The sequence below is a fragment of the Ursus arctos genome, unplaced genomic scaffold (genome assembly GCF_023065955.2).
Source record: "Ursus arctos isolate Adak ecotype North America unplaced genomic scaffold, UrsArc2.0 scaffold_29, whole genome shotgun sequence".
Taxonomy (NCBI): domain Eukaryota; kingdom Metazoa; phylum Chordata; class Mammalia; order Carnivora; family Ursidae; genus Ursus; species Ursus arctos.
Window position 1 is genome coordinate 19,410,572 of NW_026622974.1, and position 18,879 is coordinate 19,429,450.

At 39.0% G+C, this 18,879-nt stretch overlaps 2 protein-coding genes across 2 annotated transcripts; both read left to right on the forward strand.

Annotated features, from left to right (window-relative positions):
• Positions 1-466: 466 nt before the first annotated feature.
• LOC130541998 (uncharacterized) lies at positions 467-4,285 on the forward strand. The gene is made up of 2 exons (XM_057303905.1): positions 467-698; positions 4,176-4,285. The coding sequence occupies exons 1-2, from the start codon at positions 660-662 to the stop codon at positions 4,269-4,271; spliced, it is 135 nt and encodes a 44-aa protein (XP_057159888.1). The 5' UTR covers positions 467-659; the 3' UTR covers positions 4,272-4,285.
• Positions 4,286-4,616: 331 nt separating this feature from the next.
• On the forward strand, positions 4,617-9,289 carry PTP4A1 (protein tyrosine phosphatase 4A1). Its single transcript, XM_026507147.4, has 5 exons — positions 4,617-4,723; positions 5,790-5,882; positions 6,214-6,344; positions 7,340-7,414; positions 7,853-9,289. Exons 1-5 carry the CDS (start codon positions 4,619-4,621, stop codon positions 7,968-7,970), a joined length of 522 nt encoding a protein of 173 aa, XP_026362932.1. The 5' UTR covers positions 4,617-4,618; the 3' UTR covers positions 7,971-9,289.
• The last annotated feature ends 9,590 nt before the right edge of the window (positions 9,290-18,879 follow it).

Below are 18,879 nucleotides of genomic sequence, written 5' to 3' on the forward strand. Positions count from 1 at the left end.
ACTTAAGGCAGAATAAAGTGGGGTCGGGACTGAGACAAGGTTCTGGCCCTAAAGGGATTGCATTTTATGTTGAGGCAACTTCAAAGCTCCCCATGTGACATATGTGCACTCCTCGGCGGTTTGAACTATGAGAACCAGGGTTTCCGGCGTGATTCCTACCAGTCGATAGATTGCAATCTCCTCCCGCTCCCATCCCTTCCCTACCCCAGCCTTGGTCCGCCCCTGAGTCCCTCCACGGCCCCTTCCCTCCCCCGCCGGGGAGATGCTACGACTCTAGCACTTCGCCATTCATCAACCGGTTCACACCGGCAGCGGCCGCCGCGCGGTGACGTGCGCGGGGGGCGGGACTCCGCCCCCGCTCGTCGGCTCTCGGCCGGGAGCTCCCGGCCGTGATTGGTGGCCGAGAGTTCGCACGTCGTGCCGGCTATAAAAAAGAGGGCTTGTGACGCAAGGCCGCCTCGGCGCGCGTATTGGCTCCCTCTACTGCGGGCCGGCTGGGCTACGCGCTCTTCTCGGAGCCGCTCACTGCATGGTAGAGTCTGGTGCCCCCGCCGCCGCTTGCAAAGCCGCCGCCGCCCCGCGACGACCACCGCTACCCCCTGCCCTGCAGCCGCCGCCACTGCCGCCGCCTGTGTCGCCGCCGCCTCGGGACCGGCTGTATGATTAGGCCACAATCTTCAATGAGTAAACATATTCCTGTGAGTATCCGTCGCACCGCCGCCTCTGGGGCCGGGGCTCCACGACCGGCCCCCCCATCCCCACCGTCGCCTTTGTTCGGAGCCCGGCGTCCGCTCCCCACCGCCCCGGCACGCAGTTCCGGTGGGTCGCTAGCAAGAAGGGGCCGGACTACGGCCCTGTGGCCGGACGGTGGGACTGGCTGCGGGAAGGCGGACGCTGGGGTTCGCGGGGCTGCGGGTTGGCGGTTGATTGCCGGAGGCACCGGCTTCCCTGTCCCTGCGGAGCCGGGGGCGGCGGGGGCAGTGCGGCCGGGCCTGCGTGGCGGGTGGGGGCGGTTTCGGCCACCGCAGCAGGCCGGGCGGGGTGGCACAAAAGCCGCTTTGTGACCGCCGCCTCCGCCCTTGGCCCTCCGGTCTGGCGCGCCTGTCCGGGGCCCGGCGGGCTCCGCGGCGTCCCGAGGCCCCTTTGTTTGGCCGAAAGAGAGCGGCCCGCCTGGGAAGCGGGAGACGTGGCCCGGGGTGGGGCAAGGGTTGCGCGTGTCACTGCGGAGCCGGATACGGGGAGGGCGCGGCGGCGGGGTCGCCACCAGACCCGTGCCGGCGTGGGGTAGGCGGGGCGGCCGGCGAGGCTGATAACGGTCTCGGCCGAGAGATCTCCGGGCTCGGGGGCCGGCGCGGGACAGGAGCCTGGTGCAGCCACCCCTGTGCTCCGCGGCCCGGACCGGCGCCTCAGACAAAATGGCCTCGGCGTCCGCGCCTGACTGAAGGCGCGGCGCGAACCCGTGATTGCGGCGCGGAGAGGGGGCGCCGCGGGCGGGCCCCGGAGCGCACCGCCGCGTGCGCGGAGCTGCGGCCATCGGGGGCTTTCCGCGAGCAGGAGTCTTGCGGGGGCTGGAGTGAGGCTCTGCTAGGTGAGGAGACCGACTCCCTGCCCCGCCCTGCGCCCTCAGTCTCCACCTGGTAATTCGAGCTGTTCGGATTTAACGCCCCACTTCGGGCTCCGGATAATGGGAACAAGTCGAGTCTTGTCCTTTCTCTGGGGCAAGTCGGCGGAGAAATGGTCTCGGTCTGAGCGCCTTGGAAACTGCCAGGACTACTGTTGGACTGGAGCGAAGGAGTCCACGGCCGGGCACCAGTATGCACTTTCCCTGCCAATCTTTGGGGCCCTGGATGGCGCCTTTTAATCGGGGACTATTTAGAACTGTTCCTGAAATCCTTGGTGTAATGTGTTGTTGCCTGCTTTTGGCTTGTGGCAACAGGAGCCAACCAGAGCCAGAATTCTGAGGTTTATCTTCTGTCCGTGGAAGCCTTCTACCATTCCAAGAGTATTAAGTTGTTATTTGCACTGTATTTGGAACCGCCGACCTGCTTGGGATCCAGATTCTGAGGCAATGCTTCCTGTTACTCTTTTTATGTGAATTTTGTTTGATGGCAGTAAATCAGTTGAAAACCAAAAAGCTAGGTCATTCCCAAGAGTAAAGCAGCATTTTACATATGTTCTATACTAGATGCATTACCTAAGGTATAGTAGATTTGGAACAAACTTTCCAACGAACTATTGGACAGAGTGGTTACACGGATTAATTGCTTTGACTCTGCAATCTGACAAACTGACTTAAGCTTCTGCACAGAAATTGCTTTGTCCCCCCCTCGGCCCCGGTGTATATTATTGTGATTATATGGAATGATAGATGGGAGGGGGAAGAAATGCCTTAGTATTTCCGAGCTGCCTATTGTGGAGTTTTTCCTGTGGCAAGGAAATTGGTAATGAGGGAATGTCTTGGGCAGAACACAAGATGTTAGGTAGTTGTAGTCACTGCTCTGTTGGTGGAAGTTCCACCCCAGCCACTGGATGGCTCCACTAAGTGAATTATTTCTGTTGCTTTCTCTGCTTCTGATGAAACTTGCTTATTTGAAGAGATGTGGCCAAACTCAGCTGTAACAGGAATTTAGCTGTTAAATGTGGAAGTCGTAATGTGAAATACTTTCTCATACATCTGCTTTCAATTGAAAAAAGATAGTATCTGGAAATCAGAATACTAGGCCACGAGTCATTGCACTTAACAGCTTTACAAATGACTTCTTTAATTCATTATGTCATGGAAAAGCTGCCAGAATTCACTTTTTTCTTCTAAGGAAGTAATATTGAGGATTTGAGGTGAAAGTATAACTGAAACTATTTTCCAGATTACTGCTGTGTTCACTGTAACAGAGCCAAGTTTACTTAATGGCAGTCTCTAATGTTTTAACTCCTCTAGCAAATATATGAAGGAATAATTTCTGAGCGCTCCTTTGAACAAATTTGGAATAATGAAAGTCCTCTTTCTTCTGGGACAACCTTGTAAGAAATGACTCCTGAGGCTAGTTCCTTTGTTTTGACAGAAAATGAACTGGGGTTTTGACTTGATGTTTTTCAATGATCTGCTAGATCTCCATGTGAATTCTTCAAAATGTAGCAAAATTATTATAGAAACTATAGCATGGTGCAAAATTCTATTTAAAGGTGCAAAATGAAAATAGCAGATAGTTTGAATTTAATTTTAAGCTTTTGAAATGCTTAAATTTAAACTAAGGGAATCTTTGGTTAAAAGATTTTATTTGGTAATTTGCCCTTGAAAATACATTTAAAGTGTTTGGGGCAGTGGCTGGCACTTGGTACTCTTATTAACCTATGAATTTTTCTTATTCCTCTCTTTACTCCTTAGCACACAAGTCCTTTTTTCTTTTTTTAACTTTATGAATGTTTATCCTTGTAATACTTCATATAGCAAGTTGATTAACTTCCAGGGACTCAGATAAGGAAAATCTGTTAGAAGAGAATTGTAAATTAATAGGTTGTTAAGGTTTAAATGGATAGTGTATGTGGAAGCATTTTGAAAACCAGTTTCTTTTCTTCCGCTTAAGAACATGTTGGTTGAAGGGCACCTGGCTGGCTCAGTTGGTAGTGTGTGTGACTCTTGATCTTAGGGTTTTAAGTTCGAGCCCCACGTTGGATGTAAAGATTATTTTAAAAATAAAATTTTTTTAAAAAAACATTTTCATTGAATCTTTAGTAAGTAAATTATGCAAGGACTAACAGTTTCCAAAGTTTTCATGAAGTTTACAGTATGTAAAAATATTTTATTAGCTGGAAAAATCAGTATAGAAGGTTGTAGATTGTATAACATTGTAAAGCCACCAACTATTTAAAACGAGTAATTAATGGAAGAGTATGTATAAGTGATATTGTCTAAATGAAACAGTGGTATTCTTAGAAGGGTCTCTGTATTAGGTCAGTAATTTCAGTTTAAAGTAATCTACTTGTGACTGCTTGTTTTATGGTTATTATTTTAATTTGTAATCACTTGTATTTTTGTGGTTTAAGTAAAAGTTGAAAAGGTGGGTTGGGCCCAGATTTGAAAAGATCGTTGTGCACTTAAATACTAAAAAAAGCGTAACCTGTTCCTTTGAATTGGAAAACAACTTTTTTCTTCTTTTCTCTTTTTTTCTTTTAAACAGCAGTTCTGTGGTGTTCTTGGTCACACATTTATGGAGTTTCTGAAGGGCAGTGGAGATTACTGCCAGGCACAGCACGACCTCTATGCAGACAAGTGAACTGTAGAAATTCATTACTACTCCACCAAGAAGCCCCCATAAGAGTGGTTAACCTGGACACAGAAGTGTTGAATTGAAATCCACAGAGCATTTTACAAGAGTTCTGACCTGGATGGGGTAAACCTCAGTGCACTTCCTTTCTATTGCCTCAGTATTACTGGATTGAAGAATTGCTGCTTCTTGTTAGGAGGTTCATTTCATTTCCCATTACTCCCAGCTTCATACTCAAAGCACTGAGAATTTCAAGTGGAGTATATTGAAGTAGACTCAGTTTCTTTGCGTCGTTTCTGTATTCAATTTTTTAAATTCTTTCATAACCCTATTGAGTGTTTTTTAACTAAATTAACATGGCTCGAATGAACCGCCCAGCTCCTGTGGAAGTCACATACAAGAACATGAGATTTCTTATTACACACAATCCAACCAATGCGACCTTAAACAAATTTATAGAGGTAAGGTTTGATACATCTTAATGTCTTAAACTGATTGCAGTTTAATGGTGGGGCTTTTTGTCAAACAAAATAAATCGTAGTTTAGAAAAATTTTGTTGATATGCCTACAGTTCAGTTTCCAGAAATGAAATATCAGTTTCTTTTTTAGGTTACAGGAAAATTATTTTGTACATTTCAAAAAGGACATGTACTTGAATTAGTTTGGATTTATAATAAGACCATCTAGTTGTTCATGCCTCGCAGCTTGCTTATTTAAATCTATATGAAGGCAGTATAACAGTATGATTCTCACAAGAAATTTTTAGGAGGAAAGCTGCCACTTAGAGATTGTTCGTAAATCTGCTTGGTCTAATGACTAATACTGTAATCAAAGTTAGTTAATGTCTTGGGCCCTATTTGATGCTTAGAGCTAATTTTTAGCTACTGATTATAATTAGTAATAATGGATTATGAATCTTAAAGCTTGTAGTTTTAAATGGTATGGGGGTTTTTACACTGTACTTACAGGACTTTAGAGTCTTTTAATATACTTTTAAGGTTCTAAATTATGGTGTGTACTGCCAATGAGCAAAAGTTAAGGAGTTAATGTAATCAAGTCAAGTCAGGTTACTTGTAGTCATGAGTGATTCCTTTGGGTTCTGTTTACCTTTGTCTCTGAATTTCTTCTCTCTTTTGTTAGTGCTTCATTTCCATCTGGCAGGTGTCACCATGACTATAAACACCTTCCATGTATGAAGGGCCATGGATTTTTTTTAACTTGATTTATTAAAAACATATGTGATGTTTAATATTCCCCTTTTATGCCATTCTAGTGTTGTCATTTAAAACAATATTTCACTTCCCAGAGTTGTGAATGTGGGTGGTGTGAAAAATAAATAAATAAATAAATAAATAAAACAAAAATTCACTTTCCTGTCAAAACATACATAGGTTATATCATTCATTCCATGATTTTCTGTTAACTAACAATACCTTTTGAACAATTGTTAAGCAATAGTAACTTAATAATACTTATTATAATATAAATACTTATTATAATAGTATTTTTTATGTATGTTTTATCCAGGAACTTAAGAAGTATGGAGTTACAACAATAGTAAGAGTATGTGAAGCAACTTACGACACTACTCTTGTGGAGAAGGAAGGCATCCATGTTCTCGTAAGCGTTTAATAGTTCCTGTGTGTTTGATACATGCTAAAATGACCAACTTCAAAAAGCTTGATATTTTTTTAAGTTATTACAAAAGTATGCAGCATCTTAATTTCTAAATTAAGACGAAAGCTAAGCAAAGCTTTGAAGTAATGAGATCTTTATAAAGTTTCAGCATTTATTTGCATTTCATTGACAGTGGGGTTTCATAAAACATGTGTTTAAGCATATTAAAATGCTTTTGAAGACATTTGAATTTTAGAAATTTAGAATTAGAAATTTAGAATTATTAGTTGGCATTTATATTAAAAAATCTAAAATGTTTATTCTTTTGACTTAGGATTGGCCTTTTGATGATGGTGCACCACCATCTAACCAGATTGTTGATGACTGGTTAAGTCTTGTAAAAATTAAGTTTCGTGAAGAACCTGGTTGTTGTATTGCTGTTCATTGTGTTGCAGGCCTTGGGAGGTAAGAGAATTTCTTAAATCCATTTAATGGTATTGGTCTTGATTCTAGTAAAAACTTAATTTTGAGTCCAAGAAAGATTCAGTTATCACTTTCTGAGTCAATATGCTTTGTTAGGTTACATATTAAACTAAATTTAAAAGTAGGTGAATGTAGTAGAATAATGTATTCCAGTACAGCTGGAACTAACAAATACCGTAGTTGTAATTTACACTTGTCTCTGTGGGCACAATTACTTAATAGAATTAATTGTGTGTGCTAGGTTATATAAATGATATTGGAATCCAGACTCATTGGGAAGAAGAATTGCAAATCATTTCTAAGATGGTTTATGTTGCATATGCTGTACTGTTGATAGCGTTCTTGATCCTGGAGATTCTGGTTCAGTGGGAACTAATGCCCAAATATTCATATCCAGATTTGTAAGTCACTATAACTGCCCTCCATCCCTACCACTAAAAAAAAGTTCTTTTCTAGTGGGGAAAAGTAAAATGAATATTGATGGCCAGGGGGGTGGTGGCATGCAACTGTGTCACAATCTCATTGATAATAAAAAGGGAAGTAAACATTTCCAGAAGATCTTTAGGAAAAGGAGTTCCTGGCCTTTAATAAAAAAAATTTTTTTTTAAAAGGAAATATTTTTCAGTGTTTGGAATTCAGAAAAATTATCTGCATTTATCAAGATTTACCCCTTGATAAATTTACCCTTAAATTTTTTTAAGATTGCCCTCAAATAATACAAGTCTTAATTTCTAGATTTATTTGTAACAATTAAGGGCATAGTTTATTTTTGGTTCTAGGTAAAGGTCTGGGTTTGGTAGAGAAATGCTGATGCTTAATTAATTTTTTTAATAAGAAGTCAACATTTACTATAAAGTTTACATAGGAAGGGTGGTAAATAATAGTATTTTTGGGTTAAGGAATGAATGTTTGGAATGTTGAATTTTCTAGGATTTGATTTTGAAAAAAATGATTTATCAAAATTCTTACCCTACTAGAGCTCCAGTGCTTGTTGCCCTAGCATTAATTGAAGGTGGAATGAAATATGAAGATGCAGTACAGTTCATAAGACAGTAAGTATATAAATAATTTTCTTTTCATTTTTTCATTGTCAGTGGATTTTATTACTACAAAAAAATTTTCCCCCACAGCCCATCTAACCATTACATTCATTTTTAAGATAGTATTAAATCCAGGAAGTAAGATCTTATTTACACTCCTTGTAAATGCTCATATTACTGAGATTCTAATCAGTAAATTGTCTTTTCTCAGATCTCATATAAGTGGATGTATAAATTTTGACTGTTGTAACCAACACTCAAGATTTAGGACTTTTTAGTACCTTTTTTCCATTTACACATGTATGCCTATCCATAAATTAAGCATTAAGTTACAGCATAATAATCAAAAGATAAATTGCCACAGGAGATGATAATTGTCTATAGCATAGTAAACAGTAACATGGAGGGGTTTTGCTTTAGTAACTTAATCATTTGTTTTTCTCCATCTAGAAAGCGGCGTGGAGCTTTTAACAGCAAGCAACTTTTGTATTTGGAGAAGTATCGTCCTAAAATGCGACTGCGCTTCAAAGACTCCAATGGTCATAGAAACAACTGTTGCATTCAATAAAACTGGGGTGCCTGATGTCATTGCCTTGGAAGTGGAACTTGAAACAGGACCTAATTTGTCGTACATATTAGCCGACATGTTGGCTTGGTGATTAAGTCTAATGAAGCTTCCATAGGAGTATTGGAAAGCAGTTTTATCAGGCCACAAGTTTGACGGAATTGCAACCTCTATGTTTGGGTTACGATCAACCTATTTGGACACTTAGCAAAAGATTCTTGCTTTACAGCATTTAAAATGTGCTTATCACTTGTACCAATTGACCTTTCCTGAAATCATGCAGTATTGAGTTATGTCTTTAAATCTATTCCCATGCCAGAATCTTATCAATATAAGAAATTTAGAAAGATTAGGTGCCAAAATACCCAGCACAATATTTGTTGTATATTTTTAGTATCATACAGAACTAAAATCCCAGGAACTATGAACACTCTGGACCTTATGTGGTTTATTCCTTCAGTCATTTCAAACATAGAAATTAGGGCCTATATGGTTATTTGCCTGCTCACTTTATGTTTACATCTCCCACATTCATATCAGTATACATCAGGTTTGCTCAACTTTTTTTTTTTTTTTTAACCAAGTCTTAACAATGATTATTTCATGTCTTTCTACAAATTTCATTTTGTGCTGTTATGGAAAACCTCCATTTTGAAAATCTGCGTTGTACAGAAGCACATGTCTTTAACGTCTCCAGACAAAAAAGCCTTACAGTTAATTTTAGTGTTTGCACTTTGGGGTGCAACTTACAGGGAGGGCCTGAAAAAAGAACGGGAGGGGGCTATTAAGTATTTTTAGTATAATGTTGCCTTTGTCTTGTGCAGAACATGTAGAATATGCTCTTTAATTTAGTAAATATTTTTTTAAAAGGTAGAAATGCTTTGTTATTGTAGCTAAAACGATTCTTAATCATAAAATTTCTGAGATTCTTGTAATTTTTTTTCTTATCTGAAGTTGTTTACCAACTTATTTTTGTTTGGAGTGTGATTATTTTTTCCTTCTCTTCCCAACCTCTCTTGCAAAAAAAAAAAAAAAAAAAGAAGTGGGTTTCTGCTAATGAATTGAGCAGACATCTAATATTTTATATGCCTTTTGAGCTGTGTAACTTAATATTTGGATACTTGATAATTTGTTTTATTATGTAATTGATAAAATGGTGATGTGTATTAATGTTAGTTCAACCATATATTTATACTGTCTGGGAATGTGTGGTTATAGTTCTGTGGGAGAAATAATTTGTCAGTGTTCACCAGCTTGTAAAAACCTAGTGCGAGAGCTTAAACATCTAAATAAATAATGAAATGCATTTATCATCATTGAAATTGTTTGGCTTAAAGTTAACTTATTTTGTAGAAAATGATATAAATGAATTATGCTTCACTTAGTGCCATTTGAAGTATGTCCTCTTTTTTTTAACAAATGAAGGATTAAATGAAGTTGACATTTAGTAACTCTTTATCGACACAATTTGTTAGTCATGAGAACTGCTTAATATTAAAAGTACTTTCCGTTATAAACTTTCCTTTTAAAGGTTTAAATAATTTCAAACCAGTGTACTATGCAGTCTTGAGAAACTGTAGAGGAAGGCCTTAATTTGAAGCTCAGTTCCACCAAATAATTTGTTTTGGGCAACTTCTGAGCCCATTTTCTCATTTGCAAATAATGGATGCTTTTATAGGTTTTGATATTTGAACGTAATATTTGGCACATGAGGACTTAATGTTGAATTTCACTAATCTAAAATGCTTCCTTTGCATAGCTCATGTTAATGTAAAAGGGACAGGTGTCCTTGTCTGACTTTTTTTTTTTTTTAATAGTTAAAACTGAGTAAGATTAAAAAAAAAAATGGTACTCCACATTGTGTTTTAAAGATTTTGCTTCCATCTCTTTGTGCCAGTTTAGCACTTAATGTACACCATTTTTGAAACTTAGAGCCAAGGCAAAAGGAATAAAGAGGGGTCTCTGGGGACCCTTAGTTCTTTAAATCTTAGATCTTTTGTAATTGAGACTAGTTATTTAACCTGGATTTTTTTGTTGTTGTTTTGTTCTTTTTTAAATGCAGCCTGCCCCTGAAGATAATTTGATAATTTTGTGTAATTGATAACTAAGTGATAATTGCTATTATCACACAGCCCATAAAATAGCATTTGTTTATTGAGAGGAGGTGCCATCATGATGAATGAAACATCTTGAGTTTGAAACGTTGGTTTGCAGTATTGGGTTGTATATATATGGTGCTTAAAATCAATTTATAAACCTCACCTGTACAGTATTCAAATGATGAAATTTGCTTTTTATCCAAATATTTTGTGTCTTGTAAATATGACTAATTATAGAAATATCCATTATACATTCTGGGAGATTCCTTATATCTAATAAGAAATAAAATAGAGATAATGAGTTGAGATCTTGACTATAAGAAGTTATCAGAAGGTGTTTGAAAATTTGGTTACTTGGTTTTGGATAACAATTTCCCTCAATAGGATGATGTAAATAGTGACTAGTTGACTAGGCCTGTCTATAGGAACCATAATGCTGACAAGTAAGTGATGTGATTACTGAATCATAACAAGAGATAATGCAGTCCTTTAGTTGAAACGAAAACCTAGAAGAAATAAGGTTGATCATTTTGCAGTGCAGGGCAACCTTCCTTTGTTATTCCTCCTAACATCCTTTTTTTCCTAGAACAGTGCTCTTACTCCCACACTTCTACACACCTCTTTGCCTAGAAGTATCCAGCCCAGGCATGGAATCACATCTGCTTACATCCCCCTTCTAGCCAGAGCACTTCAAAATGATAACTCTGGTCCACCAACTTGGCTTCAGAATCTTGATCTCTGGGATTTGTTTTTAAATATTCTATTCATCTGACAAATACCTACTGTTTCCAGGCATTTAAGAGTGCAGAGAACATAAAGATGGTGTCACCAGATTTTGGTCTCCAATGAATACCCCAGTCCTTTCCGTAATTAAGAACACCACTTTTTATTAGAATTTAAGACAATGTGATTTCAAGGGGAAGTGGAAGCATAAGTAATTTTTTTTTTACATGTAGGCAATGAAGTTCTTTTAAAAGTAGGTTTTGAAAACACTTGAAATAGAATTTGCTGTACATGTTCAAACTGCACGTTCCCCTTAATAAATTGTGTGGTGTATTTTTACACCTGAATTGAAAAAGAGTGGTTTGAAAATGTCTAACACAATGTTTCTGCATTTTGTTTGGTGTAACTAGCCTAAGCAGAACCTTGGAAGGAAAATACATGTTTGCCTTCAATGAAGTAAGCTAGTTATGTGCATTAAGTTATGAATGGAAGGATTAACAGTAATTCTACAATTAGATGTATATTGCCAGACTAACCAATTAATATAGCTATTATGATAGTTACCATTAAGGATCTTATTGCCAGGTAATTTTCATAATGTGATTATCTTAAAATCCTGTATTTTCCCAATTTTATACATAAGGGATAAAAGCCTCCACTTACGTGACTATCTGATAAGTAGAATGCAGGGATTCGGGGTACCTGGGTGGCTCAGTCAGTTGAATGTCTGACTTCGATTTCAGCTCAGGTCATCATCTTGGAGTTTTGTTGAATTGAGCACCCCCCTTCTGGCTCCATGCTCAGCAGGGAGTCTGCTTGAGATTCTTTTCCCTCTGTCTCTCCCCCTACTCTCTCAAAATCTTTTTTTTTTTAAGATTTTATTTATTTATTTGAGTGATAGAGCTAGCACAGAGGGAGAGGAAGAAGCAGACTCTGCTGAGCAGAGAGCCCAACTCGGGGTTCGATCCCAGGACCCTGAGATCATGACCTGAGCTGAAGGCAGATGCTTAATCGACAGCCACCCAGACACCCCTCAAATAAAATCTTTTTTTTAAAAAAGTGCAGGGATTCAAACATGTGACGACTACACACAGCTATGACTACATATGTTTGAACTTTTTAATGTAATCAGTTGTTAAAGGTTTTAGGAGTTCTTCAACTGCCTATGGAATTCATTTTCTTTAAGAAAGTGTGAATACCACATGATTGTGTAAATTTCTTCATTTAGATTGAAACTTTTCCTTTTTTTTACAAAATCCTTTTTGAAGTAAATCAGGATAGGCTAAGATAATGCTGCAGAAAAACCAACCATGAAAATAATTTAGATATTTTTTACTTAAACTTCATATCCATCCACCCAAGCTGATGGAGCATTTTCTCTCTAGAATAGTGCTAGTCGTGACAAAACGCCCAAAGGGCTTTGATAAAAATTAAGTTCTTGACTAAGAAATCCTACATAACACTTCTATCCAACTCATTGGATAGAACTCGTCACATAGCCACCAGCACAAAAAATGGAATCCTATTGTGCTGAAATCTAGAAATATACAGCGGTAATTGCTACCACATCAGAGTTTATAAAGTAAGTTTATTTACTTCTATTTTTTTTTTAAGTAAGCTCTATGCCCGTGGGGCTTGAACTCACAACCCTGAGATCAAGATTCACATGCTCTACCCACTGAGCCAGCCAAGTGCCCCTAAAGTAAAATTTTTAAAAGAGTATATCCACGGTAACATCCCACATAACTGAAATATCAAGCATCGGGGATAAAGTTCCCAAGCAACCAAAATAGATGTCATGAAGTTTAGGCATCCAAGTGTGTGCCTATTAGTAGGGAATCAAAGGTGCTTATTTAAGCCTATTTAATCTTATTTTAGAGTAACTTTAGCCGACATTGGTACTTTGGTTTCCTGCCAGACTAGAGGTAGTAGATAAGAAGTAGAGTATGGGGAGAGAAGCACATGGGCAAGATATACTTGTCAACCTATTGAAAGACTTGGACTATGAAAACTGAAGTGAATTTAAAAAGCACAGCCATTTGGGACACATCAATGCTATGGACTAACAGCCTTCGGCTTATATACCTCTGTAGACCTTCAGTCCATCAACGTTTCACCCAGAGCACAGAACAATTATAGATATTTATCCGTAATTCATCATCAAAACTATAAACCATTACATTTGGCTTTGTATGTTTTAAGGCAAGATATTTTATAATCTAAAATGTTCAAGGGACGTTCTTAGAAAAATGGTCCCTTGAGTAAGTTTGATAAGCACTGATCTAAACTTAGATATTATTTACTGCTATATTGTTCAGTGCCTTTGATATGTTAATGTGAATTTTGTGTCTTTCCAAGAGTACATTATAATATATAACTATTGAATATGGCAGCTCCCAGAAGGAAACAGATGGTATATTCACAGTGGACAATCGAGAACATTTAATAGAGGGAAACCAACAAGGGAGAATGCAGTACTGTTACCATCTCCAGGCCTAAAGAGGCAAGGAAGGAGGGAGCAGTTAACTGCAGAGAACAGCTAAATGCACAGGACTGCCTCATAGAAGTTGTGACTCTAGTAGGAAAAGAGCCAACTAACTCGAGGCAATCCCACAGAAGGGAGGTGAGAGATCCAGGAATAAATAGCTGTCTCCGTTTCCCCATCTCCTTTAATGTCCTGCTTATCTCCGCATTCTCCTTCAGCCTTCCTCCCCTTTAGCCCAATCCAAGAGGAAGGCAGGGCAAAGGAACCTGGAGTCTAACATAAACACTTTGGGCACAGGGCAGAAGGTAGAGAGTGGGAAACATAGTATTCTGTACAACTGTGGGTCCCTTTTTTTCACAGATGACTGTTTGGGACTACAGTATTCTGCAGAACATGTTTTCAGAAAACTTGACATGATCCATTTATAGATATACAAACTAATACATACAAACACTTTTTTTTAAAAGTGACAATGGAAGAATCTACACTAATATGAAACAGCTCGTTCATTAAATTTCAATTTAATCAAGTGTTGATTTTGGGGGGAGCAGAATATAATTTCTCCAACAAAATGATAAGATAAACAGCATAATGCCCATTTCACTTTTGACTTATGAACTGTGATCATGGAGTTGGTCAATTTTTGCAAAAATATTCCAGAGCTTTTTCCCGATGATATTTATTAACCAGTTATTCAGGTAATTTGTCTTGAAGCTGGTATGGCATCTACTATGGTATCCATATAAATTTTCTTTCTTCCAATTTTTAATTGATTTAACTCTACCAGAAACTCATCTAACAATAACTTTTGGGGGATGCCTGGGTGACTTAGTCAGTTAAGCGTCTGCCTTTAGCTGAGGTCATGATCCCAGGGTCCTGGGATGGAGTCCCACATGGGCTCCTTGCTCAGCAGGGAGCAGCTTCTCCCTCTGCCCACTACTCCCCCTGCTTGTGCTCTCTCTCTCTCAAATAAATAAATAAAATCTTTAAGAAGAAAAAAAAACCTCTGTGGTGATTTGAGCAGTTCTCCAAAAGCACTTTCATTGACTTCATACAATCCTGACACTTAAATTTCACTTGCATATGTTTACATTGTGTTGTTGGCTACACTGGCAAGAAAATGACCAACAAATGGGTTTGGATGTAACTCACAATGCTAATGTTAATTAGGGAGAAATACGTGTAGGCTAATTTTATAAGTGGATGTTCATCAATGAAAATACTGTATTTTGCTTCCCTAGAACTTAATTTACATACGGGCTCAAATAATGAATATACAGCTAAAAAGAGCCCCTAGTTCAAAGGAATAAACAAGAGTTCAGCTTCTATTCGATCTAATGAGATCTGGATATGTATGACTCACTAAAATTCTTTTATTCATTGTCTGTGTTCATCAAAAACCTACTAGAACTGGGTGATGGACATTAAGGAGGGCACATGATGTAATGAGCACTGGGTATCATATAAGACTGATGAATCACCTCTACCTCTGAAACCAATAATACATTTATATGTTAATTGAATTGAAATAAAAATAAATAAATTTTAAAAGTAAAATTTTTAAAAATCCTACTAGAAGTTCTCACACTAGAAGCCTAGCCAAACTGTTGATAACAGCTTCACCAATAACTCCTATTTCTTGTCAGCCAAGAACTCAGTTCAGCCTGAGGGAAACCAACCCATCAGTTGGTTTCTGTAATTGTCATAATGCAAAACCTATAACAGGACAATACTTAACGACTATTCACAGCTAGCCCCACCCGTCCCCCACCCTGTACCCTCTTTCAACATATTTAAATACCTACTTCTTTTGCAAAGGACAGTGTTTCAGAGAAATCTCTGCCTGGGGATTTCCCTAATTTGAATTCAATCATTAAAAAATTAGCATACTAAGGGCTCCTGGATGTCACAGTCGGTAAGGGTAAGGGCCTGCTCTTGATTTTGGCTCAGGTTCTGGTTTTCAGGGTTGTAGGTCAAGTCCAGAGTCCCAGGCTTTGTGCTCAGCCAGGAGTCTGTTTGAGATTCTCTCTCTCCCTCTTCCTCTGCCCCTTCCCCACTCACACACGTTCTAAATAAATACATAGATAGGTAAATCTATATTTAAAAAAGAACACCTTTTTAAAAAATTAGCATAGTAAGACAAATTGTTCTGTTTTTACTAGTTAGTATTTTATGACTTGTTAGATTTGCTGGGATTTATTCCCATATTAAATGCCAAAAGAGATTATTAGATGCTTTTTGTCAGTTCAAAGCACACCCATTCCTCTAGGTAAGAAGCACTTTTTTCTTTTTAAAAAACAGTAGAGATTCTCTGGTTTGTTGACGGGGCTAGGGACAAGAAGAGAAGCAAAATTTTCCTAACCAGGAAAGAGCTTTTAAATTTTTCAATTGACTAGAATCAGGAAATTGCTGATTAATTCCATAGACGTTCATGGAGTAAGCATTATGTACTATGTATTTGGCACTGAAGACAAAGTAATGAGGACCGACTTGGTCCTACTTCATGGAATTTAGGCTAGAGATCAAAATTTAAACTTGCACTTTGGGGTATAGCATAACAGTGTATCTAAACAGGTTCTGGATTGCAATAGAAGTATATTAAACTAAATACTCGCTCCAGGTTCTGGATTGCAATAGAAGTATATTAAACTAAATACTCAAACTCATCACGAAAGTGCAGCTCAAACAGCCAAACCTCCACAGGATGAACGTCCGACTGGCACTGAGCTGCTTAGCTGGTTGCACACACAAATCAAGTTGTTCCTTATGGAGAACCTAAAATTACCAACAATTTCTATGTGGCAAACGATTCTGCCCACCAATTCCACCTCCGGATCGATGAAAAAAAGTCTATTCTGACTTAGTTCTAACAACTCTGACAGTACAATCAATAAAGACTCTTTTTCTGACTTACTGTTTATTTCCTTCTTTGAAAATTTCTTTTATGACTGTAACCGTAGGCAGAACTAGCACTAGTAACTTTTCGTTTGTTGACAATACACTGTGTCATCAATTCCAAGGATTTGTGACCTACTGGCTACAAATACGGCTTACAAATTCATTACAGGGAAAAAAAATTCTTTACTTGGCTGGCTTTGTTGAAACCCTTCTCACTGTTTGCGTTGTTCATGTAGTTTGCTTCTTAGTGTTTTTCAGCTTTTGGAAAGTTAAAGAGAGGCAATTTGCTTCACTTCTTTCTTTGCACTCACCTGAGAGAACTAATCATTTCCGCCATGGTGTGGAAGGCACAGGTACAGTTAACAGAGGTCACAAAATTAATAGTATCCCGTTCCTTTGAAATTGGGCCTTTTTGGGGTGATCTTTTCATCCTATCTGAAGATACAAAAATAACCTAGTAGAAAGTAAAATAGGGGCACCTGGCTGGCTCAGCCAATAGAGCATGCAATCTTGATCTCGGGGTTGCAAGTTCAAGTCCTAGATTGGCTGTAGGGATTGCTTAAAAAAAGGAATTGGTCACCCAACTCCAAGGGAAAAAATGAGATCTTGGAGTGTTAGAGGTCAGGTGACAGTGCTGGACTGTTAGAGATAAGATAGGTGAAATTCCTATAATAAGCCACAGGGAAGAAATGGTAATTAGTGTCTTGTTTCTGGGTTCCGTGGTGGTGACTAGTTCATCATGAATTCCCTAGAAGTGAAATAGATGGGCAGCGTACCAAGGTGCCACCTGACACCCATACTTTTCTACTATGGAAAAGTATAGGTCTTCTGGCCAGAAAACATAATTCAAGTCCCTGTAGTGGGATTCATGATCTTTTCCAATTCCCAAATCCAAGACAGTTCAGAGTCTGAAAGGAGTTTGCCACTCTTCTGCCAGTGTTTATGGTGAATTTTCCTTCAAACCTTCCCTAGAGTCTGTTTAACAGTTGACTCTGCACTGAGGAAAGGGAGATACCCCAAACTTCTGGGAATTATATTGGACAATCACTCAGAATTTACGCTGAAATCAGATATACCATTGTGGTCCACCAGTCAGAGTTTGGGTTTGCGAAGGTCAGAGAATGGATAGAAGCTTGACCTAAGCCCATAAAACAATGGGTCAATGTGGTAGCCAGCCTCTAAGATGGCCCTAATGATTCTTATCCCTTGTAATTTATTCCGTTAGTGGTCCCTTTTGACATTGTGCCAGGGTTGGTCTGCATGACCAATAGAATATGGGAGTGGTGGTGAATAATTCTGAGATTAGGTTATTAAAAAAAAAGGCTGCAGCTACCATCTTGGGCTCTGCTCGTGGGGAAGCCAGCTGCCACATGTTGAGGACACCCAACGAGCCTATAGCATGTAAGGAAAGGGAGGTGTTTAGCTGCAACCAGAGGAATTGAGGTCTGCCAATAACCACTGAGTAAACTTGAAAGCAGATTCTCCAGTCCTCTGATGACTACAGACACCCTGAACCAGAGCCACCAAGCCAAGAAGCCAAGCTACTTCTGGACTCCTGACCCACAGAAATGGTGAGATAAATGTTGTTTCAAGCTGCTAAATTTTGGGGTAATCCGTGTACAAAAATATCCCACTGGGTTATTTGAAGCAACTGCCTGACAGAACATCGTTTCATCCAAATATATTTCATTGTACATTGCTAAATGATAATTTATCTTTTTGAAACATACCACAATATTACATCAGACCTAAAAATTAACCATAATTGTTTAATATCATTAGGTATCCTATGTATCCAATCACTGGTCAAATTTCCTTGTCTCATGATTTTTTTTTAAAGATTGTTCAACTTAGGATTCACATCAACTGCATACATTGCAAGTGGTTGGCATGTTTCTTTTAATTTATAGATTTGCTCTCAATGACTTTTTTGTCCTTCGTTATTTATTTGTTGAAGAAATTGGACTATTTGGCCTATAGATGTTTCCAGATTCTGGCTGTTGCTGACTGCATTCACATGATAGCATTCAACTGTGTTTTTGTATTTTCTGTAAATTGTTAGTGGTAAAGATTTGTTCAAATCAAGGTTTGTTTGGTTGGTTTTGGTAAGATGTCATCATAGGTACTCCTTTTAAATTCTGAGCCATGTGAATATATTTAAAAATAAACGTACATAATTTTAAAACCAATTTTCTTTCTGTAAGATAAAAGCAACCATGTTGCTCAAGTAAGGTATAGCCAGCAACTTTTCTGATTGGCGGACACTGATTAAACATGATTCCATTTTAAAGGGTGAAGTTTGCTTGCCAATCCTTGGAGAACTGGTCTATCAAAAGCAATGCTGCGAGGGGTACCTGGCTGGCTCAGTCAGAAGGGCATGTAACTCTTGATCTTAGGGTTGTGAGTTTGAGTCCCATGTTGGGTGTAGAGATTACTAAAAAAAATAAACTTAAAAAAAAAAAAAAAAAGAAAGCTATGGGGCACCTGGGTGGCTCAGTAGATATGGTGTCTGACCCTTGATTTCGGCTCAGGTCTTGCTGAGATCAAGCCCCCATCCCAGAGGCCCCCCCAGTCTCAGTGGGGAGTCCCCTTCTCACCTTCACCCTCCTTGTCTGCCCCTCTCCCCGTTTGCATGCTCTCTCCCTCTCTCTCTCTCAAATAAATAAATCTTAAAGAAAAGAAAAGAAAAGAAAAGAAAAGAAAAGAA